Here is a 26,170-nt window from a genome sequence, read left to right on the forward strand (position 1 = left end):
TTTGTGACCTTCCCGCATCTATTCTAAAATAAAATGATTAAAAAATTGAATATTAGTACATAAGAATTTCCATACACAATGGTCCGTTTTAGTGCCATACATCTCCAGTACTAAATGCTACCAAGTAAGTCCAAGAACATATTGCAATAAGAAATTACAAAATAACCTGTCAAATGAACACATTTCTTATTGACTAGTATTTTACAGTGAGTTTTATAATTTAAACATAGAAAGCCTCTACCCTTCCAAATTTTTGGGTTGCATCTCTTGCCTCCCCATCCCATCCTATCTGGACTTTATTCTCTAGTGATGCAACATAATAAATGATCCTCAGCATCCACCATTGTATATTAAAACAGTTCTTAAGGACCAAGCCTTCCTTTCTTGGACTGCTATAACAGCTTTCTTGTTTTCAACTTGGAAGGATGCAATTAAACTTAAGGTTGAAATTTTCAGCTGATTTAGTTCAGACAACTAGCCTAAATCGCTGAAATCAAACTGAACTCCCTCACAGAGGTCCTTTGGAAAGGCAAGACTGGTTATGCTGTTCCTCAAGTGAATGCACCATGGTGATAAGGAGATGCTGAGGAGTCTAAGAAGGAAGACAGTAACTTTCCCAGATATTGCTTTTCTTTGCCTAGGTATTTTTGGTTTAGTCTCACCATATACAGAAATTCTGACTTAGTGTGACATGAGATGTTTATGATACATCTTGAAAAGTTTAGTAACTTTAGTTTAGATTCATAGTGAAGGATTTATGAATCTTCTGGTGTTACTGGTACACGCCGGAGTCCCTGAAGATGATTCCATGTACAAACCCAAGAGACACAGACTAGAGGGAAGGAAAGTAGAGTGGAGGTAGCAGATGTAAGAAATGTAGGACAAGACAGACTACTGCTTGGGAGAAAAGAATAAAAGAGAAGAACCCAAAGAAACGTGAAGAGCTGAGAGTTGTGTCAGGCCATGGATTCAGTCTGAAAACAGATTGCCACAGCAGCTGGTTTGATGCAGTAAAAATGCTTTCTTCCTTTAGTGGAAGATTTCACAGCCATCCTAGCAAATGAACTTGTGGGACCTTAAGGGGGAAGAAGCTGCCTACTGGTAAGATTTTAAATCACACATCTCCAGTCTGACAGGGTGAAGTGGAAATGTTTTAGGAGTGCTGAGCAAAGCTCGGCTGTACGGGTTGCTCTTCTGATTTCTTGCTGTGCTGCCTGCCATTCAGTGTGAGTAAAATTCTAAGACAAAACAATTTTTCAAGCCTTTCAAAACTTAACATTGCCATGAAATGCCTCTGATCCCCATTTTCTCAGTGAGTTGCCGTTACACGGAAACATAAGAATTAAAGGGAAACTGAAGAGCAACAAAGAAGAACCAAAAGACCAGGCTGTTTGAATGAGAAAGGTAATTTTCAAGCAATGTAAAGCTGAGGAATCTTGACCTCCCACAGAAAAGAGAGCAACCGGATAGGTGCAGTATGCCCATCAGCATCCCAATAATAAATTCTGGCAGTAAATACTGAAAATGACTGTTCTACCAGAGAGAACAATCTAAAATCCAGTGTTTTGAAAAAACTCAGAAGGTTTTTTTAAGAACCTGAAATTAAGAAAATACATCTGAATTCTCTAGACCTTATAAACCGTGAAGTCCTGAATCTGACATTTTATGGCTGGATGAGATTAGCTAATATGCTGATTTATAACATACAAAAGCGGATGCCTAAAACAAAGCAGAATCCTAATGTGGTATTTATTCCAAAATTTGTAGTACTAATAGCATTGTTGCCATGACAACATTAAACCCATGAAGCTGTATTCTACAAACAATGCTTATGAAAATGGAAAATTACTTTTAAAAGCATAAATTATACATAAATTGACAACAAAAGTAATCATTATACTGACCGAAAACCAACTCTTCGGGTATAATGCAGGCAGTTCTTAGTGACATGAGTCTGGAAGTGGACAGATCTGCAGATTGCTCCACATTCAGGACACGTGTATGGAGATTTATGCTGATGAATTCTCTGGTGTGATGCAAAACTGCACTGGTTAGGAAGCAGCATCTGGCAGATATTGCATGTCTTCTAAACGATAAACCAAAATAGATGAAACAAAAGGTTTGGTTCAGCTATACATAACGTCTTGTGTCAAACATTGTAATATATCAAACAAAAAATTAAATGTTATGACTGTGATGTGAACCAAAAGAAGTAGTCAAGTACTAAATGCAGGCCCTACTGACAAATCTTGTAGGACAGAGCTGGCAGATACTGGCAACCAGACATATTGGCATTCCGGGCCATTCTGACACAACAAAGCTCTTTCATATACCACTGACCATGGGAGATGCATGTTGGTTTATATAAATTTTACGTAGGTGCCTCACAAGATTACCTTAATAGTGCAAGGGGCCTAAGTACAACTTGAGAATCAAACCTTATGGTTTTAACTCAGTGCACCACATAAAGTAAAAAAAAACCCCAAAACAGCAAATATGCTATCTTCGTTTTCTTTGATCCTTGCTCCTGATGAATTCTTATGGTAATATCCATAATACCAATAAAATAGAATATTATCAGGCAGAAAGTGCACAGATAATTTCAAAATATATTTCTCAGGCTAGAATACAACATCGGCATTCTATCAACATACGGTGCATCTGAATGAAAACTAGAGATATATAAAATATTTACAAAGCTTTTCTTTGCAGGGCAATCTTTCTACATGCAGGAGTAACTTACTAAACTAATTCTAGTATTTTGTTACACAAAAATAATTAAAAAAAATCTTCAACTACATGTTGACCATATGCCAAATCAGAAACACTGAAATTCTTTGGGTGCTTTGTGCCATTTTTGGGATGAAATGCAAATGATGCAACCCAGCTGTAAACAGGCTTCACTTTTGCTCACAGTTGCTTTCCATCACTGGAGGGCACAAAGAGCCAAACCTGTGAAAGCATTCCAGAAAATGTTTCATTTATAATAATACATCTCTCAAATCTCTAGGCAGATAGCTGACATCCTGTATGGAGCTATGCTTCTGTTTAACTTTGATCATGGAAGCTGCTTCACTGACTTCAACAGAAACTCTCATGGTCTCAAAGTCAAGCACAAATACAAGTCTTTGCAGAACAGGACTTTAACTCAACTTCATTTCATAAGACTTTGCTTTGTAAGGCTTTTCAAATTATTATTTCTTATGACTTGGGACTTATGAATCTCACCAGTGACTTATGAAGATTCAAAAACAAAACCAAGACTCCTTCATGACATGGGTATTTTTTTAACATGAGATTTGCATATTTTTAGAAATGTTATCCATAAGAGTCTTGCAGATGTATCGATGTGTACATTTTTCAAGAACACAGAACAAAACAAGATCTCCAGAGCTGCATTATAAATTATTTACTAAGCCATGTATGAAGAAATCCTGAAATAAATAATTAAGAAATAATAGTTTCTTACTAAAAGACAGGTGCTTCACAAAAAGTCACCCCCTTCTTCCAATTTAGGCAACTCTCCTTCAAATCTCTTCTAAAAACCAGTAATATCCAGATCATATAATAGCAGAATCAAAGCTACCATTGTAGAAGAAATAGTACAGTGTTACAAATAGCTTTCATAGGAGTCTGACTTACTAGTATTGGCAACTATACCAGTAAAAAAAATAACCTGTGCCCGTTTAATCAACAGGAGACACACACTAACTCCAAAGACGGAAGGAAAAAGTCTTTATAGTCACTGCAAAAAAGGATTTTTTTTTTCAAATAGAACACTGTTTAATATCAAGGTCTAAAGTAACTTCTTAACTGCCTTAGCATTTTTACAATATTACTGATATTCTAAGAACAAGTATATTTTTGTATTACAATCTGTACACTCCATTTTTATTCTTTTTACAAAATAGCTTAATCTAAATGCTTTTTTTGAGGGTGCATGCAAATACTTTGACTCGATTCTTTTTTTAAAAACAGTAATTTTAAGTAGAAATGTTAACATGAAACATCTTGTGGTCACACACACAGAAGCAAGAAGTGTATTTTCATATGGTTCACTTTTAATGTTTACTTTGTGAACATTGTGGCCTGCTATGTTTCAACACAGTCTCCATCCAAACATAGTTCTCAAATGTCCCGAGGACAGCAAGATGGTGAAATGCAAAACATTAAAATAGAGGAAGTTAAGCAAAGAAAATCTACCGTTACTCAAATTCAGGTTCAATATTAGCACTACTGCCAGCCAAGATTAGTAGATAGCATAGATACATTTACTACCCTTGCGGAAGGCTTTACCTGAGGTTAACTATATGCGGGGATTTGGAACTATCAGCCTGATTAGAGCCTTTGTGACACAGTAAGTCTGAAATTGTGTTCAGACGCATATAAATACTCACTTTGAAATGCCAAATATTTGTCCCCAGTTGACCAAACAGCTATGGCCAGAACCACCGACTCATGCCCTCCCACACTGAACAGAACTGGTTTGGGATGTTAACTTTGTCTTCAGCTCAGGCTTAAAGGCCAAATCCTGACTAACCACAACTCTACTTAGAATGTGCTTGCCACATTTACTTGGCTTCAGTACCATTCCTAAAATCTATCTTTTACCATTTATGTATTAATAAGCAGCAACATAATACTGGATAATCTGGAGTATTATTGGATTACGTAAGAAAACAGCAAAACAGAACTTCTTATTTCAGTAATAGAAACATATGGGGTTTTCACAGTCCTTCCAAAGCCTTTTGTCTGCAGCACTACAAAAGGAAACCGGGATGCTATGCCACGGAAGAGCCATACAACATTCCAAACCCAACTAAGGGAGTATCTCTGATTTTGCAACAAGCAGCCTGCAAGATTCATCTGTAATGCTAGTAACTCAGACTGACACAAAATGCCAATAATGCTATTCATTAAGGCCACTGGTTTGCTATTTTGATGAGTACAGTAAAATGTTTAATTGTAACTGATTACAGTAGAACAAGAAGAATCTACTGTGAAATTCTGAAATTCAGCATGTTTGCTTACCATTTTATTTTGGGCTTAACGTGGTATTAACTTCCAGTTCTCTCATTCCAACCCATACCAAAATAAAACACAGTTTGTGAAAATCATCACCTGCCTGCATTTAAAGTCAAAGTTTCAGAAAAAAAAGGGTTAGAAGAAAAAATGGTGGAGGTGGAAAATAAAAGATATACAAGAACTATGAGTATGAAGGGAAATGAGCTATGTAGTTTCCACGGAAGCTATACACTTATATCTGTAAATAAGACGACCATTAACATTAATTAGCCCAGGTTTGCTACTTTTTTTTTCCCCAGTAAATACATGAGGGTTTCACTCAGCCAGGAAACCTGTCAGTGAGTGGTCCCATTCCCTTTAACAGGAATATTAATGGAAGTAAAATATTACAGAAAGGTAACAACTTTACAGGGAACATCTTTTAATTGCTAGGGATGTTTTACTATTGTTTATTTTAAAAGAAATATTCTACCTTCGTAACAGGAGTTTAAGAAGAACAAGAAGTAACAGCTACTTACTGCTTAGACTCATAGAAAACATAAAACAGTATACAATTTCCATTTCAAGAGCAATTAGGTGGGCACTAGAAAGAATGGTAAGCTGCAAATAATAACTATTTTCCTATTAGTTGTTTGCAAAGTCCCAATGTTTATTTTTATTCTTTCTTTCTTCCTTCCTTCCAAAGTTAAAATACCAATTTCATCTAACTTTCCTGTCTCCTTCCCCCCAAAATAATGGTAGTTTTGCAACAAAAAAGCCAGTGCCAAGCACTAAGAAGGAAAACAGAAGTCAGAGTATTTCTTGTCCAAGCTTTTCAAGGGGTAACGTATAATGAAAAAGTGTTAAAATGTTTATTAATAAATGCGTATACAGAGTCTTTCTTCAGCAAACACTACCCTTGCAGCAATGCTTGGAAGAAAAAATGGACAAAAATATAACAAAAAGAAAGCAGGACGTATTGCTCTCACTAAAGCAACTGTTCAGTTAAAACAGTTTTCATGCTGGGCATTTCAGTATAGCTACAACACTACAGTGTGTAATAAAATGCAACATAAAAAAACCAGCACAGAATTGAAAACTGCTGCTTGATATATGAAAAGGACTAAGAAAAATATTTAATTAATTTTTAAGAGGATATTTCAACAAAGAACATTTAAAACTACGTTTATTAAGAGTGTTCTTTTAAAATGGAACAACATGAAAATAGCTTCTTTTCCTCCAGTGCTTTGCAGCAACAAGGCTGTTTTTTTTTTTTTTTAAACCTGGAAATCCATGGCCCGGTAAGTGGGTATTAAGGCCTTTTTCATACATCAGCTCTTAAAAGAGAGCAAGTTTCCAACAAAAGACACAAACAACATTGATAGGCAGTAGGCAATGCTGACTGTTTTCTGTAGCTTCATGAGCTTTCCTCCCTGAACAGCAGTATCTGTGTACCCATACTTATCTTTCCACCTAACTGCAGTAATATTTTGACATTCTATGATCTCAGTTGCTTTCCCGTAGTAAATCACCAGGGTAAACAGTATCTAACAGGACATGCATAGAGAGCAAACTTGGCAGCAACAGGGCAAAAGCACCAGACAGAGGTAGCAGGAAAGGGCAAAAGGTGTTTCTACCAATCTGTTTAGTTTACCTGTCCATACAAAAAAAGGCCCCCACAGAAAGCAAGTACATCACTTTTTTATCTTTGTTCTTCTCTATTTGTTTCATTTTATCCTTACCTCATCCTCCCAACCTATTCTCAGTATATTTGCCTGTCTCTCATCCACTTGCTTTATCTTGGTGCCTTCTTAATTGCTTGATTTTATAGTATCAAGAACAACAGGGTTTTCACAAGGACTACTGGATCTTATCATACCAAATGATAACTAATGGACCTATTATGGAAAAAAAGATAAATCTAACACCAATAAGCACCAGAAAAGGAGTTAGCTAAAAAACAATTACTGAGTATTAAATAACTCAAGAGCTGGTGCAGAATATACTCATGGTCAACCATTAGATACTTTTCAAAACTGAAGCAAGATCTAAGGACGGAATACATTCTGCTAACTTCTTTCTGACAAAAAGCTTAAATAAACTCGCTTTAGGTAGGCACATCTGTAGCATCTTACAAACAGAAATTCACTCACATGGCATTTCACTGTGAATCCAGGCAATTTCAGCCTAAGTCCGCTAGCCAGTTAGTAAAGTAGGAGCTGAGGCAGAGCCACATAATCCATATAGTCAAGATAATTTCCACATTCAAATCTCTTTACATTACTATTTGTAGTGGTGGGCACAGTGTAACTGCTTCATGGCCACAGAATAGGTCTTAAGTTTAGTAAATAGATTCTGACAGGAACCTGTCTGCACTTCTATGACTAGTGGATTTTTTCCTAACTGCAGAACTTGAAAACCTTTATCCTGCACATTGCTGTGCAATTCCCAGGAATATTCTGGGGCATTCCTGTCTTGATCAGTCTGAGCATGTTTGCAGGTTTTCAGCTTCCCACATAGCAAGAAGCTGCAACGCCAAGCTAAACTGAATGCTTTGAAACACACCAGAATCCCTTTTAATTGGCACGCCCCAACAGAAATCCAACTATATCATTTAATTAACGATCTTAACTCTTATAGGATTATAAAATACATCGCACACTGATTAATATTAACTTTTATTGAATGATGTGTTTCTTTCAGGTTAGGCCACATACATTAGTAAAGAATTTTAAAATGGTTTGTAAGTTTAACTCATTAGCAATCGTAAGAGGAAAGGAAAACCAACACAAATAAACAAATGGTCACACAGCAAGAAATGCATGCTAGTGAACATCACTTTTCACTTCTGTTTAAGAAAGACCTGAAGAAAACAGCATGCGTATCCTGTCAACAGAATCAGTGTGCCATTAATTCATTGCCTAGAGTCACTGTAGGTAAGAGGAATGCCTAGCTCACTTACGGTGCTATATGAAAATAATAAAAACTGAAGACAAATCAAGAATGTATCACTTAAACGTATCATTCAGATTGAATAGGTGGGCTGTTAATGAGGGTGCCAATTAAGTGGATTCCACAGGATACTCAAATTCCAAAGCACAGAATCATTAAAAATTCTTAGTAAAGACCATTATTAATTTCGGTATTATAATGTTCAGCTGTAAGAACGCTAATGCTAAATTTTAGTAAAAATATACAGTGTAAATTTCAGACTTCAGGGCCTAAAAAAATTCTAAGTAAACTCTTATTTAAAAAATGTTGACATTCACTATGTAAGGGCTTGCAAGATTTTTTGTGGTTTTCATTTATACTTTTAATCATGGAGGTTCAGATAATTAACAGCTAAATGAAAGTAAAAACATATCCAAAGTCTCCTAGGCTTATAGATGAAACATTGGAATTTAAACATATGATACTCTACTTGTCCACTTGTGTCTGCAGCCTGCTGGAAATGAGTTGCAAGAGATGTCTCATCTTGGAAAACTTCATTACACTCCAAACACTTTAGACTATGTCTACAGAGTTTCGATGGATCTTCATCTAGTGGCATAGCTGGAATGACAGGTGTACTTGCTGGGGCTGATATTACTGTCCCAGTTATGCCAGACTGTATCTTTGTTACAGTATGCGTGCCAACTCCCACAGGGCTTTGAAGCATAGATGTAGCAGTATTGCTTGAAGGAGATGCTATCATTTGATCTGCTGGGACTGGTTTTAAAATCAGGTGTGAACACTGCATTACAACTCCTTTTTCCTTGTGTCCACGAGCATGGGAAAGAAGACTGCATTTATTGTAGAAAACTAAATTCTTTGTACAATGATTACATGTCACTTCAATTCGCACACTCCTCCTGTCATAATGCTGGGTCAGGCTCTTCTCAAGAGCAAATGAGTCGCCACACTCCAAACACTTGTAACCTCGTGTTGGTAATGATATTCCGGCATTGGCAGGGGGACTAAGGTTTGGGATGTAAACTGGTACAGGATTGACACTACTCAGCACCTTATTGAATGCTTCCACTACAGAACTTTGTAGAGATGACACCACCTGGACTCGAGATACTTTTTTAGAAGGCTGTGAGGCTGCTGCAGAAATTATTGCCTGCTTTATTTGTTGCTGAGGTTTCGTTAGCACTTGGCGGAGTTCAGAGGTGGTTTGAGCACCTTGAGGCAGAAGATTAAGGTTGGCAAGATGAACTGTCTTTGGCACAAGTTTAGCACTGGCAAGGCTTGATGCTGGCACCACAACAGTCTGCTGTTGTATAGCATTGGCAGCCTTTATAATGGCGCTACTGGCACTCTGCACTGAAGCAGCAGATATTACAGTGGCTTTCACTGTAGTATTGTTAGCAAGCTTCAAATTAATAACTTGTGAACCTGCTGTTTTAACTGCTGAAACAGGGAGAAAGGCAGTAGCCACGGGTTTGATTGTGACCTGTTTTGGTGCAAGTTCCGCAGATGCAACTGCATTGGTGACAACTGTGGACTGGAGAGGAGCTCTAGGAGGAGAGGAAAGAACAGCAGCAGAAGTTGGTGAGGACAGGAGAGATGTCATGGAAGTTACCATAGAAGCAGTCTGCTCTGGCTTTTTACCAGAGTCCAAATCAACTTCTGGCAACACTCTAGTAACAGTTCTCTTGATCTCCCCAGAAGAAGTCTTGATGGTTTTTATGCGAACTTTAGGAATTGCTGGTGTTGACCCTGCAGGAGAAGATGGAGACCCTTTGCTACTGTTTTCGCTTGATACACTTCTGGGACTATCGGGTGGTTTGATAGATGGCTTTTTAGCACCATCAATGAGACTCTGAGATTCAGGTGATTTTTCAATAGCCCGGGGACTTTCACTCATGTCTTTTGGTAATGGAGAAGATTCTCCTGAATTAGACTGTAAATCTTTACTGGTGTCTGTAGCTGCCTTTTTAGCACTCAGTGCTGCAATTGCAGCAATGCATGAAGAAAGCTTTGCTGATGACTTTGCTTTGGACTGTGAAATGCTGGCAAGATTTGTTTCACTTTTTTCAGTACTCAGTTTTCCATCAAGTACCCTGTTTTCAAGAAGCTGCTCAGAATTGTCTTTTAGCAATTTGTCCTCTGTTTTTCGAGCTTTAAAAGGCTCATAGACACTTAAATTCATGGAGTTTGTCTCTGTCTCTCGTTTAGCAACTTTATTTTTATCTATACTACTTGAAACTGGGATTCCAGATTTAATCAAGTTCTCCCCTCCAAGTGCCTTTAGTTTGTCATATTCCTGCTGAGATACAGATCCTGCCAAGACATTTGCTCTGAAATTTGCACGCATCTCCTCTTTATCTGGAGGGTCATCTACCTCAATTTTTTCATCATCATCAAATTCTTCAGCACTTGATATTGGGCTAAACTGGTTGAAAGCTGAATCCTTCAGTGTAGTCTCAGAAGCTGACCCATCATCTTTAAGTGACTTCCCTTCATCTTTACTGTAACTATCAAGAGCTGATGACGTTAGAAAGCCGTTATGCAAGCCATTGCCTGTGGAATGGTGGCCATCCTTGTCCACTCCTTCGGAAGAATCAATAGTACGCACATTTTTCACAATGACACTCACACCAACATCAGATGATGACGGGGTATGAGAATCTTCATCTGTGTGAGCATTTTGTTTTATGTGGCTTTCATGGTCATCATGTCCAGATTCAATAGCTGCTTTTGGATCAACCATGTCTGGTATGTCAAAGGCTGCAAGAAGGTCATCGAAATCTGGGGTCTTCATATCCCCCATGGTCATGTATTTGATTGTAAGCAAATCTGTAAAATAAGCAGAAAGTCACCATTTCAGTATTTTAAGCTCTAATAGCACAGTCTTACACAAAATAAGCATATGTTCAAGAAGGTGTTATTTCACTTCTGAAGTAATATTTTCAGAAATTATACATCACAGAACAGTGTTACAGCGCAAGTGTACAGTCAAATTACTGCACCAAGAGCTATAGTAATCCATCAACTTCACAGACTGTAACCTACTCATTTCATTCTAGGCACAAATTTCTCTTCAGTGACTTTCTTCCTGTCCCCTCTCCTACACTCCCCTCCTATTCTCTCCCACATACACTATGATTACAGCAAGATACCTAGACTTTCATGAAAATAACGTGAGGCACTTACAACTCCTCCTAAGTCTAGATTTTCCTTGACATTTGCATTACCAACCTGATGAACCTTCTTGAAGATGGTTACAAATGTGTTTCTACTAACACTTTAAGACTGTTGCACTGTTTTCTATAAATTAAATTGCTTTATAAGAATTATGGAATAAGTGTCTCCCAATGTTCACAATGAGTTTTTTCGGCAACTCTAATGAAGGATCTGCTGTATCTACACCACTCCTGACAGGTGTCTCACTTACTTTAAAGACCTCCCATAACAGAGATTCTACAACCTCCAAAGTAATTTATTCCAGTCATTCACAATTTTCACTGTTGTATGTTTCCTACTGCATAATCTGAATCTTTCTTGATGCAATCTGAATGAACTACATGTGGTTCTATTCACCCATCCTCTTTGCAACAGCACTTTACCCTAAGACCATTATCTCCCTTCAATCTTCTCCTTTTTAGGCTAACCAACTCCCCTCACAGGTAACATTTTCCAGATCCTGATTTTTTTGTTCACCACTGGCCTCTATTGTTGGTTTTTTTCCTTCCAATTCCCAAACCAAACAGGTAACTCAAAACTAAAACTTTACAAATGCTGTGTAAAAAGAAAAACTAACTTTGAGTATACTTTTAGATTTAAATCCTACTATGACATTTGCCTTTTTCCACAGACGTTTCAATAATATGCAGACGTGTGCAGGGGAATCACTTGTAGAGATCAAAAGAAATCAGTTACAGAAAGCACAGATACTTTTTCATTCTCTTTCATAACCATGCACAGGTATGATTTGTATTGTTGTGACAGAGCTGTTTTTAACATACTTTCATTGTTCAGTAATTATCAGGCCAAAGCCAGTATTCAATGTGAAAAGATACTTAACCAAATAAGTGTTATTGTTAGAAAGTGCCCATTTAGGAAGCATCCTGTCTGTCCTCCTGCCTTTATAACAGCACTAAAGGACTGGAAAACATTCTTATTATATAGCTCAATGTTCTGTCTCCAGTATCAATTAACATAGGCCACCAGAGAACCACAGTATGACTAACTGCAACAGTGCTCTCCAAACTCCTCATATTACCTCAGGTAAGCAAGAAGCTACATGCCCCATGGCAGAAGGTCTGTTGTAAGCCACTTGCCAATGGAGGTGCATCCTACAACTTCAATAGCTCACTTCCTCCTCCTCTTAGGTCATTATCTTGAGCTATGGAGAGAAACTACTTGCTGACTGTTGAATTCAGCTGTAACAATGCTAAGAAAAACTAATCAAAATACATATATGTTTAAATACATATTTTTATGTATATCATTATCAACACAGGCAGCACTCTAACTGTTCCTGAGAAAGATGCAGTTTATTAAAATGGCGTAATCCCTTTGCTTGATAAAAATCTAAGACTTACGTATTCATCAACACTGGCTACCTGGAAGTCATTATGGACTCTAAGAAAGGCAACTGAGGAAAATTTCTCAAGGATACTGGAATACACAGACATTTCATATAATACCTTCAAACTATATGTAATAGTTTTGAAAATTGTTTACACGGTCCACTTAATGGTTTTGTTGCTTTGCCTAACTTATTAACTCCTTTTCATTACACCAAGTCCTTCTGCAGAACTCAGCATGTGATTCTCTAGAAAATATGAGTATACCATTGCAACTGATGAATTTACTCTCTTAATTAACTCATAATTCCTTTACTTAATGGACAATATATAGTAGCCTATCATGGTAAATGCTCATTATCAAGACTTCACTACTGTCGTAAAGCATAGGGTTATGATCCATACTTATCAGACGTAAGATTGTTTCATAATGCTGGCAATCCTGGTTTTACTATTTGTTTAATTATAAAATTTTAAAATCCACTTATTCAAAAGCAAGTTTCTAGCCCTCGTGCATTTAAAACTAGTAATTGGGATAAAATGAACATAAAGATTTAAGAAGAGACTAGACAAGTAACCAGCACAGCTCAACTCTCTCGCAGTATATTCAGAAGCTAACCCATCATGTTCAGCACATGTAGCAGTAGACACCTTCCTATACCAAAGCAAGATGATTATCAAACTTATGCACAGTTCTGCAGGCCTGGATTTTAGTCTACCCTCTGCCTGAAGGATTTCAAGATCCCGTGAAAGGGCCACAATTACAAAGGCAGTTATCTAATAAATACAAAAATACATACACACATAATATCAAAATTACAAAGAAAGTTCTTATAAGAATTAAATGGAAAAGATTCCAGAGACCAAACCATATCAAATCCATGTAAAACCACACAAACCAACCCTTAATTGACACAGTTTTTCATGATTCGAGATACTAATTATTTGCACTCTGTACATCTGTCCACAGGTGTCTTTTTACAGTTATTATATACACTCAAAAAGAACTAGAAAGTCTTCCTAGTCTAAAACTTCCTCTAATTACATATACTGGAGTTTAATTAACATTTACCAATAGCAATGAATTAAGTAAGGGCCCACTTACACAGTATTTTATGCAAGTACGTTTAAGAGCAAAACTGCGTAGCAGAGGAGATACATTTGTCCTTTACTGAGAAACTTGGTTAGGCTAATTCCAAAACAGGAAAATACCTCAGAAGAATTCAGAGGTTTGCAGAGCTAAGATCATAAATTTATCCATAGAGAGCACACTGCATATAGTTGCAACTGTCTGTCAAGTGTATGCAGAAGGAACAACTCCCATGGTCTACCAGAGCATGAGTATGGAATGCTTTCTTCTATGTGGGGGACCCAGAATTACTACTGCCCTTATGAAGAATCTCTCTCATTCTTCAAACTTTTAAAGCAATCTAAGTTAAACAAAAAGGGACAAAAGACATGGCCAGTCTTGATAAACAAGTAAGCAAAGTTGTAACCTGGACATTTTATTCATCTCTTCCTCACTATTCTAGTATACCATTTTAAGATTCAGTATATAAACTACGTTTCTACCACAACTGCCAGGACTCTGAAGCCGCATTCCTCCCTTTTTTCCCCTCTGAAAATCTTTCAGTAACTCCTTCCCTTAAGGATAAAACTCCGCCTTTTATCCAAGATCAAAATCAACTGACACCTTGGCTGCCAGACAAGCTGTTAGTCTATTCCTTCTCTGGGCCAACATGATGCCTCTAAATACTTCAGAACAGGAAATGAGGCAAGTTCCTGGTTCCCTAGGAAATCGTGATTTTCCAGGAACTGGAATTTCTTTGAGAACTGCTTTTAAAGTGCTGAGAGCAAAGCTCAGTGTCTCCAAAGAGACACACAAAAGTGTAAAAACCTAGCATCAGAGGGCTGACATTAAGACGATCTTCAGAACTGAACTGAGAAACAGTCCACAAGGACTGTAATCAAGGATACATTCCTCAGACTAAACAAACAAAACCGTATTTAAAGAAACAACCTGCAAGACTCCCACCTCCTCAAAAATCTGTCTGAAATAGAGGTTTTTTTCATTTTTAGTTTCTAAATAATAGAAACAAAATTCACCTCAACAGAGGAATGTTAACTTGAAGCATATAGTACGAAGAACAATGGATAGATGATACAATAAATTAAACACCCCTAATTTTGTGGGTACTCACATAAAGAGTTAGTTTTTAGATTTACTGACTCTGTCCAAAGTGCTATTTAATTTTCAGATGACAGTCTCCCTTTGTAACATTCCTTTTCCTTCCCGTGGACTAGTTCCATTTCCTGCCCCTCGACCTGGTTGTCTGCTGATGTTTACCAGGAGAATGCCAGGAAAAGCCTATCACTTTTGTTGTAAGATTTGCAACCTTTAAGGTGCTTGAATTACTTGAAAAAAGTTATTAAAGAAAATCAGTTTCTTTAAAAATTCAAGCATTACTTTGCTTACTGATTATTCAATGATAAAAGTAAGTAAAAAGGAAGAAAATTCTGGATATGGCCAATAGGAATTACACAGCTAGAGAGCCACGGAGCAGTGAGGTGCAATGCTTCTGGGTTCTGTTTTTTTGATGGTGGGTGATAGGACTTCTGGGAAGATATCAATTAGTCTTAAAGACTTAAGATCGCAGACTCTGAATATACTTACTTCATGATTTCCATTAATCTCTTTGGTGCCAACATCCACCCCTATGTGTGCATCAATATCTTAATGAAACATAAGGTGCGAATTAAGTTCTGGAGGATAAACCAAGACTGTTTTGTTCATGCTTTGTTCCAAGCATGTGTGCATGACTTTCTACATTTTTCTTTCTTTGGAAATGTAACTCCTGAAATAAGTGCTTCCTATGAACAGCATGAAGAAAATGGCACAGGTTTTAGCCAAAGGAAGATACCCCTTGACTGTTCCACTATCTTACTTTTCCCAGTTAGCCTTTTTACTCCAGTTCATCTGATAACACATTCCAGTGAAGCACTCACTTGGCTAATTATGTCAAAACAAGAACCAGTCCATGAGAACTCTCTACTGACAGTGGAAGAAGCAAGCAGGACAAGAATTTGATGCTACACCCATGAGAAATAGTTAAATTCTTGTAAACCTTTTGGGGCCTTCATATCCTGGCTGTTAAGATGGAAAGCCTAAGGATGTATTCAAAGATTTTAAAAGGCTGATCTCCAGAAAAAGGGGAAAATATCTACAAGATGTAGTGCATCCAGGAGCTTCTGCCCTATTATCAGGGATTCCAGGGACCATTTTGAAATACTGCTTTCTTACAGCAACTATTTGTGTAGATGTGAGGAAGGCTCAAATATGCAATGACATATTTGAGTAAATAGGTGCTTCTGAGGGATTAATAAAGGCAGTTTTGTTTTACTACATGGAATTTTTGTCACTCCTCCTCAAGCCCTGTATCTATACCTGTTCCAGGTGGAGGGACTCTAGCCATATGAGGAAAACCAGACAAACCTACCCTTTCATGTACTCTGCCAAGGTGGGGGGGGAGCAGACAAACACACAGAAGAAAACATTTTTTTCTCACTTTCTAAATATGATTTATCTTTTAGCTTGGGCTTTAGGACAGCTGCAGACGGGGCACATATTCTCCACAAGACCAAGCTGCCTATAAATTGCTGCTGAAATTAAAAAGTACTTTTTGGTGCAAAGCTAAGCAATTGCAAAACTCAAACCAGACTCGTTTGGGGGAAGTTCAACAGCCTAATGAAGACAAGAATCATCAGGCAGCTCCCAGACAGGTCATATCTCCAAACTGCTCAAAACTCTGATTTTTGTCTGTCAGGTACAAGAACAACTTCAAGCTTTCCAGGCCTAGCAATGACAAATAATCCTCCTCCCTTTCCAATACTTTTCCAATTAATATTCTCTATGCATGAAGGCTTCTAACTATCGTTTCTGGATCACAAGCATGGTCTCACATGCTCAATTTTTATTCTTTTATTTCACCATTAACCTTTGAAGAACTGACCAACTCTTCCTCCTTGACACTCACCTTCCTGCTAATCCAAATCTTCATTGGTCAACCACAAGTCTGGTGACTCTATGCAATTGCTTTAACTGTCTGTACTAGCCCTGTCTTTTCTACCGTATTAAATTTAAATTCCTACCCTTGGCCTTCAAATCCCACATAATTGTCTATACTTACAATATGTAACTCCATGCTTTTGTTCAAACAACTATTCAACTTAAGCTTCCCTCAGCAGCAAGTCTGTTTATTATTTAAGGAAACAGGAAAAAACCCAACTTTAATTTTCATCTACCTATGGAATTCATGTTCTTGTGACTACATTCTTTTACGTGCCCTAAACTCTTCCTACAGTTTTTACCTCCATTTGTACTATGTACAGTTGTGGACTGTTCACTCTTTAGGGCAGAGACCTTTTCTTTTGTATGTTCTTCAGAGAAAATCAGTGTTCTTTTCAGTACTGTGAAAACAAGAGACACCACTTTTCAGTGTCTAGCACATGGTAATGTCTTGATTCTGGAAGCATACTTCTGGTATAACCATATATAATAACTATTCTGTTATAGTTAGACTGGTATAAATTCTCAGTTAGACACACCATTCCAGAACAAAATTCTGATAATCTGGTATAATTACTCCACTTCTAAACATGAGTAATGATGCCTAAATAACATCATGCTCATTCTGGAACAAAATGCCTACACAGGGAGTAATACGAGCCTAACCACCATAAAAGCTTTTTTTTTTTTTTCTTTTTAATTTCTGTGTTATGCCAAGAAATTTCATCTGGTAGAGAAGACTTAAGTGATTCAATCAGAATTACAGAATTACAGTAATATATATCCTAACATTAGGCAAACATGCCAGCCTAATACACAGATTGTGAGCAGTTCATTAGTTATTAAACATATATTAGCAATTATGACTGACTAACACTTCCGATTATTTACTTTGAAAGCTAAGTATCTGAAAGAAAGACAAAAGCAATATGCTAATTCAACCACCAAACCTTCTTCAGGAAATGAGAACCACATCTCAAATCACAACTTGGTGTGGTTTTAAATACTCAGCAGGCAAGTAGGATATGCAAGAGGCCACTTTAACCACAATCAGCAATGCCTATCATATTCACATAAAATACAGGTTGCTTTTCGCTTATCAAAGGTCCCATGACTTGTTACTGTTGCAAAACTCAGACAGATTCCTGCTTCCAGAAATATATCTTCCATAACAGGCAGCACTTTGATTTCTTAGGATAAAGGTCTCATTTACCATCCATAGTATCAGTAAGGTCATGCCAGTCCTTATATAAACATCTTTATGAAGTATGGGGTGTTTTACAGTTAAAATTTATACCAAGCAATCTCATATTTCAACATTATACACCGTTATCTATCTGCATTCAAAAAAAAAAAAAAAGGATAATCCAATTTGTCTCCATGCGCGAGCCTCAATGAGTAAGAGAAATCTGTATTTGCACTTCTGGTTTTCTAAGAGAACATTCTACCAATTTTCTTCCTCCTTCCGCCCCCTCAAAAAAGCTTTGGAGGGTAAGTATTAGCCCAGTATTTCAAGTATTAAAATTTTAAGGTTTTTTTTACTCAATGCAGTAACCTTGCTGTTGATGGTTTCAGAAGAATTTCAACATTTATTCTTTACTAACCCAAAAAAGTTTTCAACAGGCATTTCACAGAATCTCAGGATAGCTGAGGTTGAAAGGGACCTCTGGAACTCCAACTTCTCTGCTCAAAGCAGGGACAGCTATAGCAGGACCCTCAGGACGTTGCCCAGTCAGGTTTTGAGTATTTCCAAAGATGGAGACCCCAAAACCTCTCAAGGCAACAGGTTCCAGCGTTTCATCACCCTCACAGTAAAAAGTATTTAAAACATTAATTAGCATTCAGACCTACTCACATTCACTTGCCTTACCACCCACTTATAACGATATCTAAATGCATTTTCAGAGTGCACCATCAAATGGAAGCAAGCTATGGAAGCTTATCAAATCACTGCCCATATGCTGCTGATCCAGAGCACAATCCCAGCTCACACCATGGTCAGGCAGAACATTTTGGAATTGGGACAGGGTAAGAAGCTACACAAAGCTCAGCTAGTGGTTGTGATTTACAATGCTGTCTCTGCGGCCTGTTTCCACAGCAGACGGTACCGGTTCACATTTGACTTTAATCTACTTTCACGTGAGCTGTACAATTAAGATGCTATAAACAAATCTGGATGCCGTAAGGAGGAAAAAAAACTTGAATGCCAGCCTTTCCCAACTATTAATCCAAAATATTGTTCAGTATTACACACAAAAGACAATATTGTTTTAGAATAACTGCTAAACTATTTACAAAACAATAAAAAATTAACTAACCCATTCCTCCATTCCACTTTTATTCATCTAGTTCTAGAATACCGCAGAAGCCTGTTAATTCACACACTGGCTGCAAAAGTTGTTTTAAACTAGCAAATGCTGAAAACAAACAAGCAATAAAACCACCAAAGTCAATGCATTACCAATGTATTCTGCTGATTTGAATAAAAGTGCAGTTTGGTTGTCATTGTTTACAATATTTTTAACTTTTCAATTCAGGAGTGTCTTCCATACAAATTTTGGAAGTTCAAAATCACATACACCAAGAATGAAAGCAATGGTAGCAAACTACATTTGGGATAGCAGAAAATGGAAATTATGGAAAAAATCACAAAGATATTGAATGGCACTTGCATGATGTTCATGGTGTATTGCTATAACCTGGCATAGAGACAGACCTACAGTGCATGTGCATGCACATTGTCTTTTCCTGGTAAACAAAATAATTTGGGAGTCCCCAGAGGCCAGGAGGATGATACTTATCTCCACGCACAGAATGCAGATGCAGTTGCAGCCAGACTAAAACTTGAGAATTTATCTTGCCTTGTTTGCTGTTAATTCATACAGGCAAAACTTTTTCCAATCGGTTTGCCCATGGATTCAGGTTTAGAGCCTTAGGAATACAAGATCTCTGCAGAGTAGTCTCTTATTCAGTCTTTAATGTGAGGTATGGCAAAGTGCTATTTGTGCTTTTCACTTAGCTGAGTTTTGCAATTATGGATTACCAAGCCACGTCAAACCCACAAGTGATATATCCCCAAAAGGAGCCCGAGTTGTTTTACAACTGTAAGCATGTTACCACTGTTTTCAAAACATATCCAACCCTATAACTGATTATAAAAGAGTGGGGAATTGTCTTTGTCCTCTTTTCTACTATATCCTGCATCTGATTATGGATCCTTCTTACCTGACCTGTTAAAAGATGAGCCCTTTTCCCCTGCAATAGGTATCATTAAGTAAAGACAGTTCTTGAGAATTTTTGTTTGTTTTCTTAAGCAAATTTCCACGGGGGTTTTTTGACAGCCAGAATAGAATTACTTGTAGTTTACGACTCCTTAGAAGCCTCATCTTGTAGTCTACCTCCTCCATTTTTTAACTTTCTTATTTTTTTGTAAAATGGGTATCTCAAGTTCTCTTTGGGTAAGAGAAAACAGGAAGGGAAATAGAAGGGGCATCTTCTGAAGTCCGTCCATTTCCTCTTCTCACACCAGCACTGAACTACCTCTAGCACAGTTTAAAGAGAACCACATGCAACTGGTTCAACATTCACTATTATCAGCCTTTGGCTGGCAAGAAGAACAGGGATATTTCAACACACAAAAAGGTTTGGGGCCTAGCAACTTCCCGAATTTCTCCTAAAATGGAGATGAATTCATGAAAAGCAGGTAAATCCCCATACCATTCTTTTTGCACTCTACTTAAAAATGAATTATAAAAAATGGTTTAGTTTTGCACTTCTATATGTAAAATGGGCTGGGACAGTAACACGTGACTAATTCAGATGTGCAACAATAACGAATACAATTTTGAGATTCCCAATTTAACGCAAATTCGAATCACATTCTAAATGGCACTTGCTTCCTGCCTATTTCCTTTAATGTACTTTTTTTTAAGTGGATGGCAATTCTTGCTCAAAAACAGCGTGAAGCAGCTGCAGACAATCTCAGTGAGAGCACTCCAAGTCAGGCAGGGCCCGCCTGTGCAACACTAGCAACAAACAGGCCCTAAAACATTAGGGTCAAGTTTTATTTTTTTTTAAACATACATTCCCAGCAATCTGTATGCATATTTATGTTTTAACACACGTTCATACTTCTAAGAAAACCAAAGTTAGTTAATTCATTCAAAAGAGGCTTGGAACTTGATAAATCATTACCCTTATTCTCGAGATCAAATACCTGAGACAAGCCTCAATGCAAAATGAGATCATGATTGCTGATACAGAGGACCAACCCTCCAGCATTAAGCAGCATTTTCTGCTGGAAAGCTGGCCTACGTGCAAAATCAAAATCTCCTGGTGAAGAGCATTTACAAATATTATTAGACTAAAAAAATAAAACTCACCAAGAACACTGCAGACTCCAGCATCTATTCAGGTTTCTCATCTTACAGTCTACAAAAATCCCTGCAAATTCAAAACCTCCTTTGCTAAAAATAAAAATTCATAGTACAGATCATGTTCAAAAATCCAAACAAAACAGATACATTGAATTTTGTGACAATTCAAGAACTTACAATTTTAAAACTGCTTACTATTCTGGTAGAAAGAAAAAAAATATCTAAAAGGTGCTCTCATGTAACACATGAATTTTAGCTGACACTTGGAAAAACATGCATCATCAGCAGCAATAGATACTATTCCTATCATGCAACAAGAATTCATGTTGGCAAGCATAATTTTGCTACAGATGTCTATAGTCAAATATAGAACCTCTGCATCCAAATTATGAAAAAATATGAACAGAAATCAGCACAGTGATCTGTTTTTGTTCCACCACACAAGCTATTTACTGCCCTATCAAATCTGAGAAACAACACATTGTAGCTGCATTAAAACCCACAAAAAACATAATTTCAGGCTAAACATTAGCATGCTATTTTCACTTTTCTACAATTAATATCTAAATACCTTACATAATCTACTGCAGTCAGAAATAAAAAGGTTCGCTTGTATTGTCACTCTTTGATGCAGGCACCCTGCCTATCACCAGCCACCATACAACTTACCCAATATCCACAACCTCTCAAGGCTTTTAAGACTGTCTACTTTATTCTGCTGAGCACAGAGGAAAAGACCCTCATTTCACACTAGAACAGAACATTTTCAATGTTTTGCCTCCATATTTATCTTGATTGTAGATTACCAAAGCAGCTAACACAGCCAGGACTGGTCAGATTTTTTAAAAATCATACTGGTTAAGATTCTAGAGTTGCTGATTTCCTGTTATAGGAAGTAACAGTTCTAGCAAAAGAATCCCCAAGGCAAAATGTTTAGTGTTCCAATGTGCAAGCTCTAACAGCCTTTGTTCTTCCCTTTGCTATATTCATTACTGCTTTCTCTCTCCCCCTCTCCCTCTCTCTGAATCCTTCAGCTTTCACTGTAAGATACAAATGCCAGCTCAAATCTAAGTACACATTTATTTTTTAGATGAGAGAAAAAAAAAATCCTATCCATTATCCATCGCTTTGAGTTAAAAGTAGTCATCCCTCAGGAGCTGATGCACTGCCCATCCGGTTTCCTATTCTTATTTCATTACTGCACAATATTATAATTCATGCCACTAATAACCCACTGGAGCTCCATCAAACCTCTAAAATACATCTTTCCACTTGGCTGCTGCAAAGTCCTCCCTGGGTTACAACAGTTTAAGAAACACCATCCATACTATTTATATGTTTTTTTTTTTCTATGTAGGCTATATTAAGTACATGTTTAACACTGAAGACCTTAATTCAGAAGTAAATATCGGGTTACTCAGATATGGCCAAACAAGCAACCTTTGAATAATCAGAAAGCAAATTCTGAATGTGTAACACTAATACAACACAGAAGTTCACTGCCATGTGGTCCACAATTTATAATTGTCACTCAGAGGCCTATTCCATATCACTACATTGTGAAAAAAATGTATATCTGGATAGAAGATATTTCAATGAAAATACTGCATTTAGCCAAGACATCAGCAAGTCTTTACAAATAATAGCTTTAATCCCATTAAAACTGGAGGACATTAACAGCATTTCTTTAGTAACACTTAAACAATTGTATCCTTGCTAATGTGCCAAGTGTGCAATCAGGAGCCAGATTTACTTTTCACATACATGTACCTTCATGCTATTGTTATATTCATACCCAAAACACCACATCTCACCTTGTGAACCTTGACCTTTGAAAGATTTTTTTAGCCAATGCTCAGTTACTGCCACAGATGCATTACCTCTGCAAATATGAAAGGGTTAAAGGCAGCCCCAATCAATAGGCCTACAAGGAGAAAAAAAAAAAAAAAAAGGGAAAACGAGTATGCCTTACAGCATCTTTGCAATGCTTTTATGCACAATTCTACAACAATATTGTTTCCTTTTGGCCTTACAGAAAGGCACAGCACCCCCCCCTTAACATCTCCTAAAGCAGAAAACCACAAGACAGCACCCTGTAAATAAAAGAGCATGCAAAGCAGCATTCCTCAGTCACAAGCATAACTACAATTACAAATCATTCAATCAATTTTATTTAGTTTAGTTTTAAAATAGACTGCATAACCAGTGTCCCACCCTTGCAAAGCAAAAATATTTTAATAAGGGTCATAAATCTCAGCTCTTGCCCATTCCTTAAGCATAAAAAGGCACGAAAAGCCAAAGTAATCTCAGTTACTACAAATATGTACATTTATATACAGAATCCTTTATGACTATATTAGCCACATACCAGTGCTGTGTGTCTAAAGTGTGCATTCACATACTGTTTTGGGATGGTATCTTTCTGCAAGCTCCTCTGCTTTTGGCTGCCATGAAGGGAGGAAGCTATCCCACTGTAGTAGCTCAGTGACTGCATTGTGTTCAGGAGCTGATCTGCCTCAAACCAGTTCCAGCCGGTTCTGGTCACCCTACATAAAAAGCTATGGCAACCCTCGCTCAGTTGCCAACAAGTCCCTGAAAATCGCAGGGGCTCTTTTTTCTGTGGTGGTGGGGACAGCTGCAGCCCTGTCCCCCTGCTCCCCTCGTGCCCGGCCCACGCAGCCCCCTTGCTCCCCAGTGCCGCCCCACACGCTCCCTTCCTCTCCTCCCCCACTTACCTCCCACAACCTGGCTGAAAGCTGTGAGTGTGTGCGTGCCTGTCTGTAGCTAACAAAGAGACCGCAATAAAAATCCTCATAGGATCTCTCTTGCAGCACCAGGCAGGCTCGGCCACAGCACTGGGAGACAGACTGCTAACCAAGGACTGCTCCCCCCTCTCTGCTCCCCACAGCACAAGGGGTGGCTGCTGATCAACGTCACATCTGCCCCCTCATGCCCACGGCCGTGGGGTGGCCGATCAAGGTCTTCTCCCATCCTCCCTCCCCACTCCTCGCTGCATCTGGGGCTGCTGGAATGACATTTTCTCTTCTCTGCACAGCATTACTACAAAGATTACCCACACACGCACCTCCCTCCCCTCAAGAAATCCATTTCCGCAGCAGCGAGATGCCTGCAAAATAGTTCCTTTGCCCCCTCCTAGCAGCACCGAGTTGGCTGCTGAGCTGATTTTTTTTTTTTGCTATTCAACTATCCTTGAGGCACTGAAAAGACGAAAGCTGCAGACCCATGCCTGACCAGCCCCCCCGCCTTCCCACACCCACAGCTGTGGGGGAGGCCAGGACACAGCTCTGCGCAGCCTGCTCAGTTCCCACCCCACAAAGATGGCTGCTGATTACAGCCGTTTGCTCGGTCCCACATCTCTCTCTGGGGCAATTCCTCATCAAGGTCATGATTCCCTACGGTCCCAAAGTCCCTCCAGAGGAGGGCTCTGCACCCACCTTTGCCCATGGCAGCTCTGCTCCTAGCCCGCTCCCCCTTTTTTCTCTGCCACCCAGGGCCTTCCTCCTGTGTGGCTGACAGTCACCCCAAATTGAGACATTATTCACCCGGCTCCTGTTTTGGCTACTCACCCTTGCACTGGTAAAACCAGTAACTACCTCCGCCTACGCGCCAAGCCCCATCCTCTCCGGGATCTGCCGTGAGATGGCTCTTCAGTAAGGCTTTCCTCCAAGCCAGCTGCCACGCTAGGCTACACCAACCAGCCCCTCTGCTCTCCGGGCTGCACCTGTAACTGTTAGCAGAGGTCTCGGGCACAACCCTTCAACCCCCCTTCCCTTGCGGAGAGAGCTGAGATCTGGCACTTTCTCCACATCCCTCATCCCCACCCCATTCTGGGGAAAACGACCATGTTCTTCCGCTGCCTCAGCCCCGTATTCTCTGCACAGGCGGCTCCAGCCGGCCCTCCCTCAGCCCCTCGGCCCGGGCGGGCTGCTCCCGCCTCTGCGGGCCGCCGCGGCCCCGGGCACCTCGCTGACGGACCGCGGCCCCCTCCCCTCAGCGCGGCGCCCGCGCCCCCCCCGCCGGGCCCGCTTGCTCCCCGGCCCGGGGTCGGCCCTACCCGAGCGGGCCTTGCCGAGCCCCGGGCGCGAGGAACGGCCCCCGCTACGCGCGGGGGACGCCCGGGGAGGAGAGGCCGCGGCCCCTCCGGCGGCCGGGAGAGCGGCCGAGCGGGGGAAGAGGGGAGGCGGCAGGACGGCCACGTCCGAGCGATCCCCTCCGCCCCGAAGCCGCCGGCCCTGGCGGCCCCGGTGCTCGGCTGGCCGTGCGGCTCCGGCAGCCGCCGCCCTCGCAGCGCCCCGGCCCCGGAGCGGCCCGAGCCGAGCAGGCCCGGCAGGCCGCTCCGCCGCAGCCTGCCCGCGGCGCGGCGGGGCCTGCGCGCAGGCGAGGCGGGAGCCGGGCCGGGAGGAAGGCGACCCCCACTGCATGCAAACTCCGCACCCCCATGCAAACACACCTGCTGCGGCCGCGCGGCCCGGCCGTGGCTGCTCCGGCCGGCGGCCTCAGGCGGGCATGGCTAAGGTCCGCGCTGCCTCGGCCGCCTGCGGAGCGGCCTGGCTAAGAGATGGTGGAACATAATGGCAGGGAGGCTCTGCCGGGACTGAGGAGAAGGTGGGGGTGGGGGTGCCTCGGCTTGCACAGATGGGGGAGACGCTCCCGTGTGATTCCGTGTGAAACGGCTCCCTGGAGTGTGCCGGGGGCGGGGAGGGCTGCCGCTGCCTCCAAGCGCTCCGCGGGCAGGCGCCGGGGCTGGGGCCGGGCAGGTCGCGGCCTCCCGCAGACCGGGGGGGTTCCCCGCTCTGCCGCCGGCGCCGCCGAGCCCAGGCGGCCAGGGAATCCCGCCCGAAAGGGAACGAGTGGTGCCGGCGGGCGCTCGGGCAGGGCAGCGCCAGCGGGCCGGTTCCGATCCCTCCCCGGGTCTCCACCGCGGCCCTGCCGGCAGGGACGGGGCAGGCCCGCTACGACGCCGCCGGCGGCCCCGGCCCCGCCGTGCCCGCGGGAGCCCCTGCCCGGAGCCGCGGGGTCCTGCGCCTCGGGGCCCGCCGGGCCGGGCTGGCAGCGCCGCTGCGCTCTCCGCGGCCGTGAGGGTCTCTCTTTCCCTGAGCGCGTCACGCCTCGCAGTGCATCGGGGGACAGAGCCCCAGAGCAGTGAGGGCAGACCTGCTGCCCGGTGGCGGGGCGGGCGGGCGGGCGTC

General features: G+C 40.5%; 1 protein-coding gene across 7 annotated transcripts in view; it reads right to left on the minus strand.

Annotated features, from left to right (window-relative positions):
* The window catches only part of LOC143171886 (zinc finger protein 532), a 51,334-nt gene extending 25,808 nt beyond the window's left edge, over window positions 1–25,526 (minus strand). Inside the window, exons 1-4 of one of the 7 annotated variants that reach the window (XM_076361048.1) lie at window positions 25,432–25,526; window positions 24,548–24,708; window positions 8,426–10,785; window positions 1,905–2,086 (exon numbers count right to left, since the gene is read on the minus strand). In XM_076361048.1, the coding sequence (XP_076217163.1) occupies window positions 1,905–2,086; window positions 8,426–10,765 (2,522 nt within the window). In that variant the 5' untranslated portion in view covers window positions 10,766–10,785; window positions 24,548–24,708; window positions 25,432–25,526. Of the gene's footprint in view, window positions 1–1,904; window positions 2,087–8,425; window positions 10,786–16,886; window positions 16,986–22,774; window positions 22,885–23,328; window positions 23,579–24,547; window positions 24,709–25,431 lie in introns of those variants that run through there. The other 6 variants (XM_076361042.1, XM_076361043.1, XM_076361041.1 and 3 more) reach the window with 6 other exon arrangements.
* Between the last annotated feature and the right edge of the window lie 644 nt (window positions 25,527–26,170).

The sequence above is a fragment of the Aptenodytes patagonicus genome, chromosome W (assembly GCF_965638725.1).
Source record: "Aptenodytes patagonicus chromosome W, bAptPat1.pri.cur, whole genome shotgun sequence".
NCBI classification, from domain to species: domain Eukaryota; kingdom Metazoa; phylum Chordata; class Aves; order Sphenisciformes; family Spheniscidae; genus Aptenodytes; species Aptenodytes patagonicus.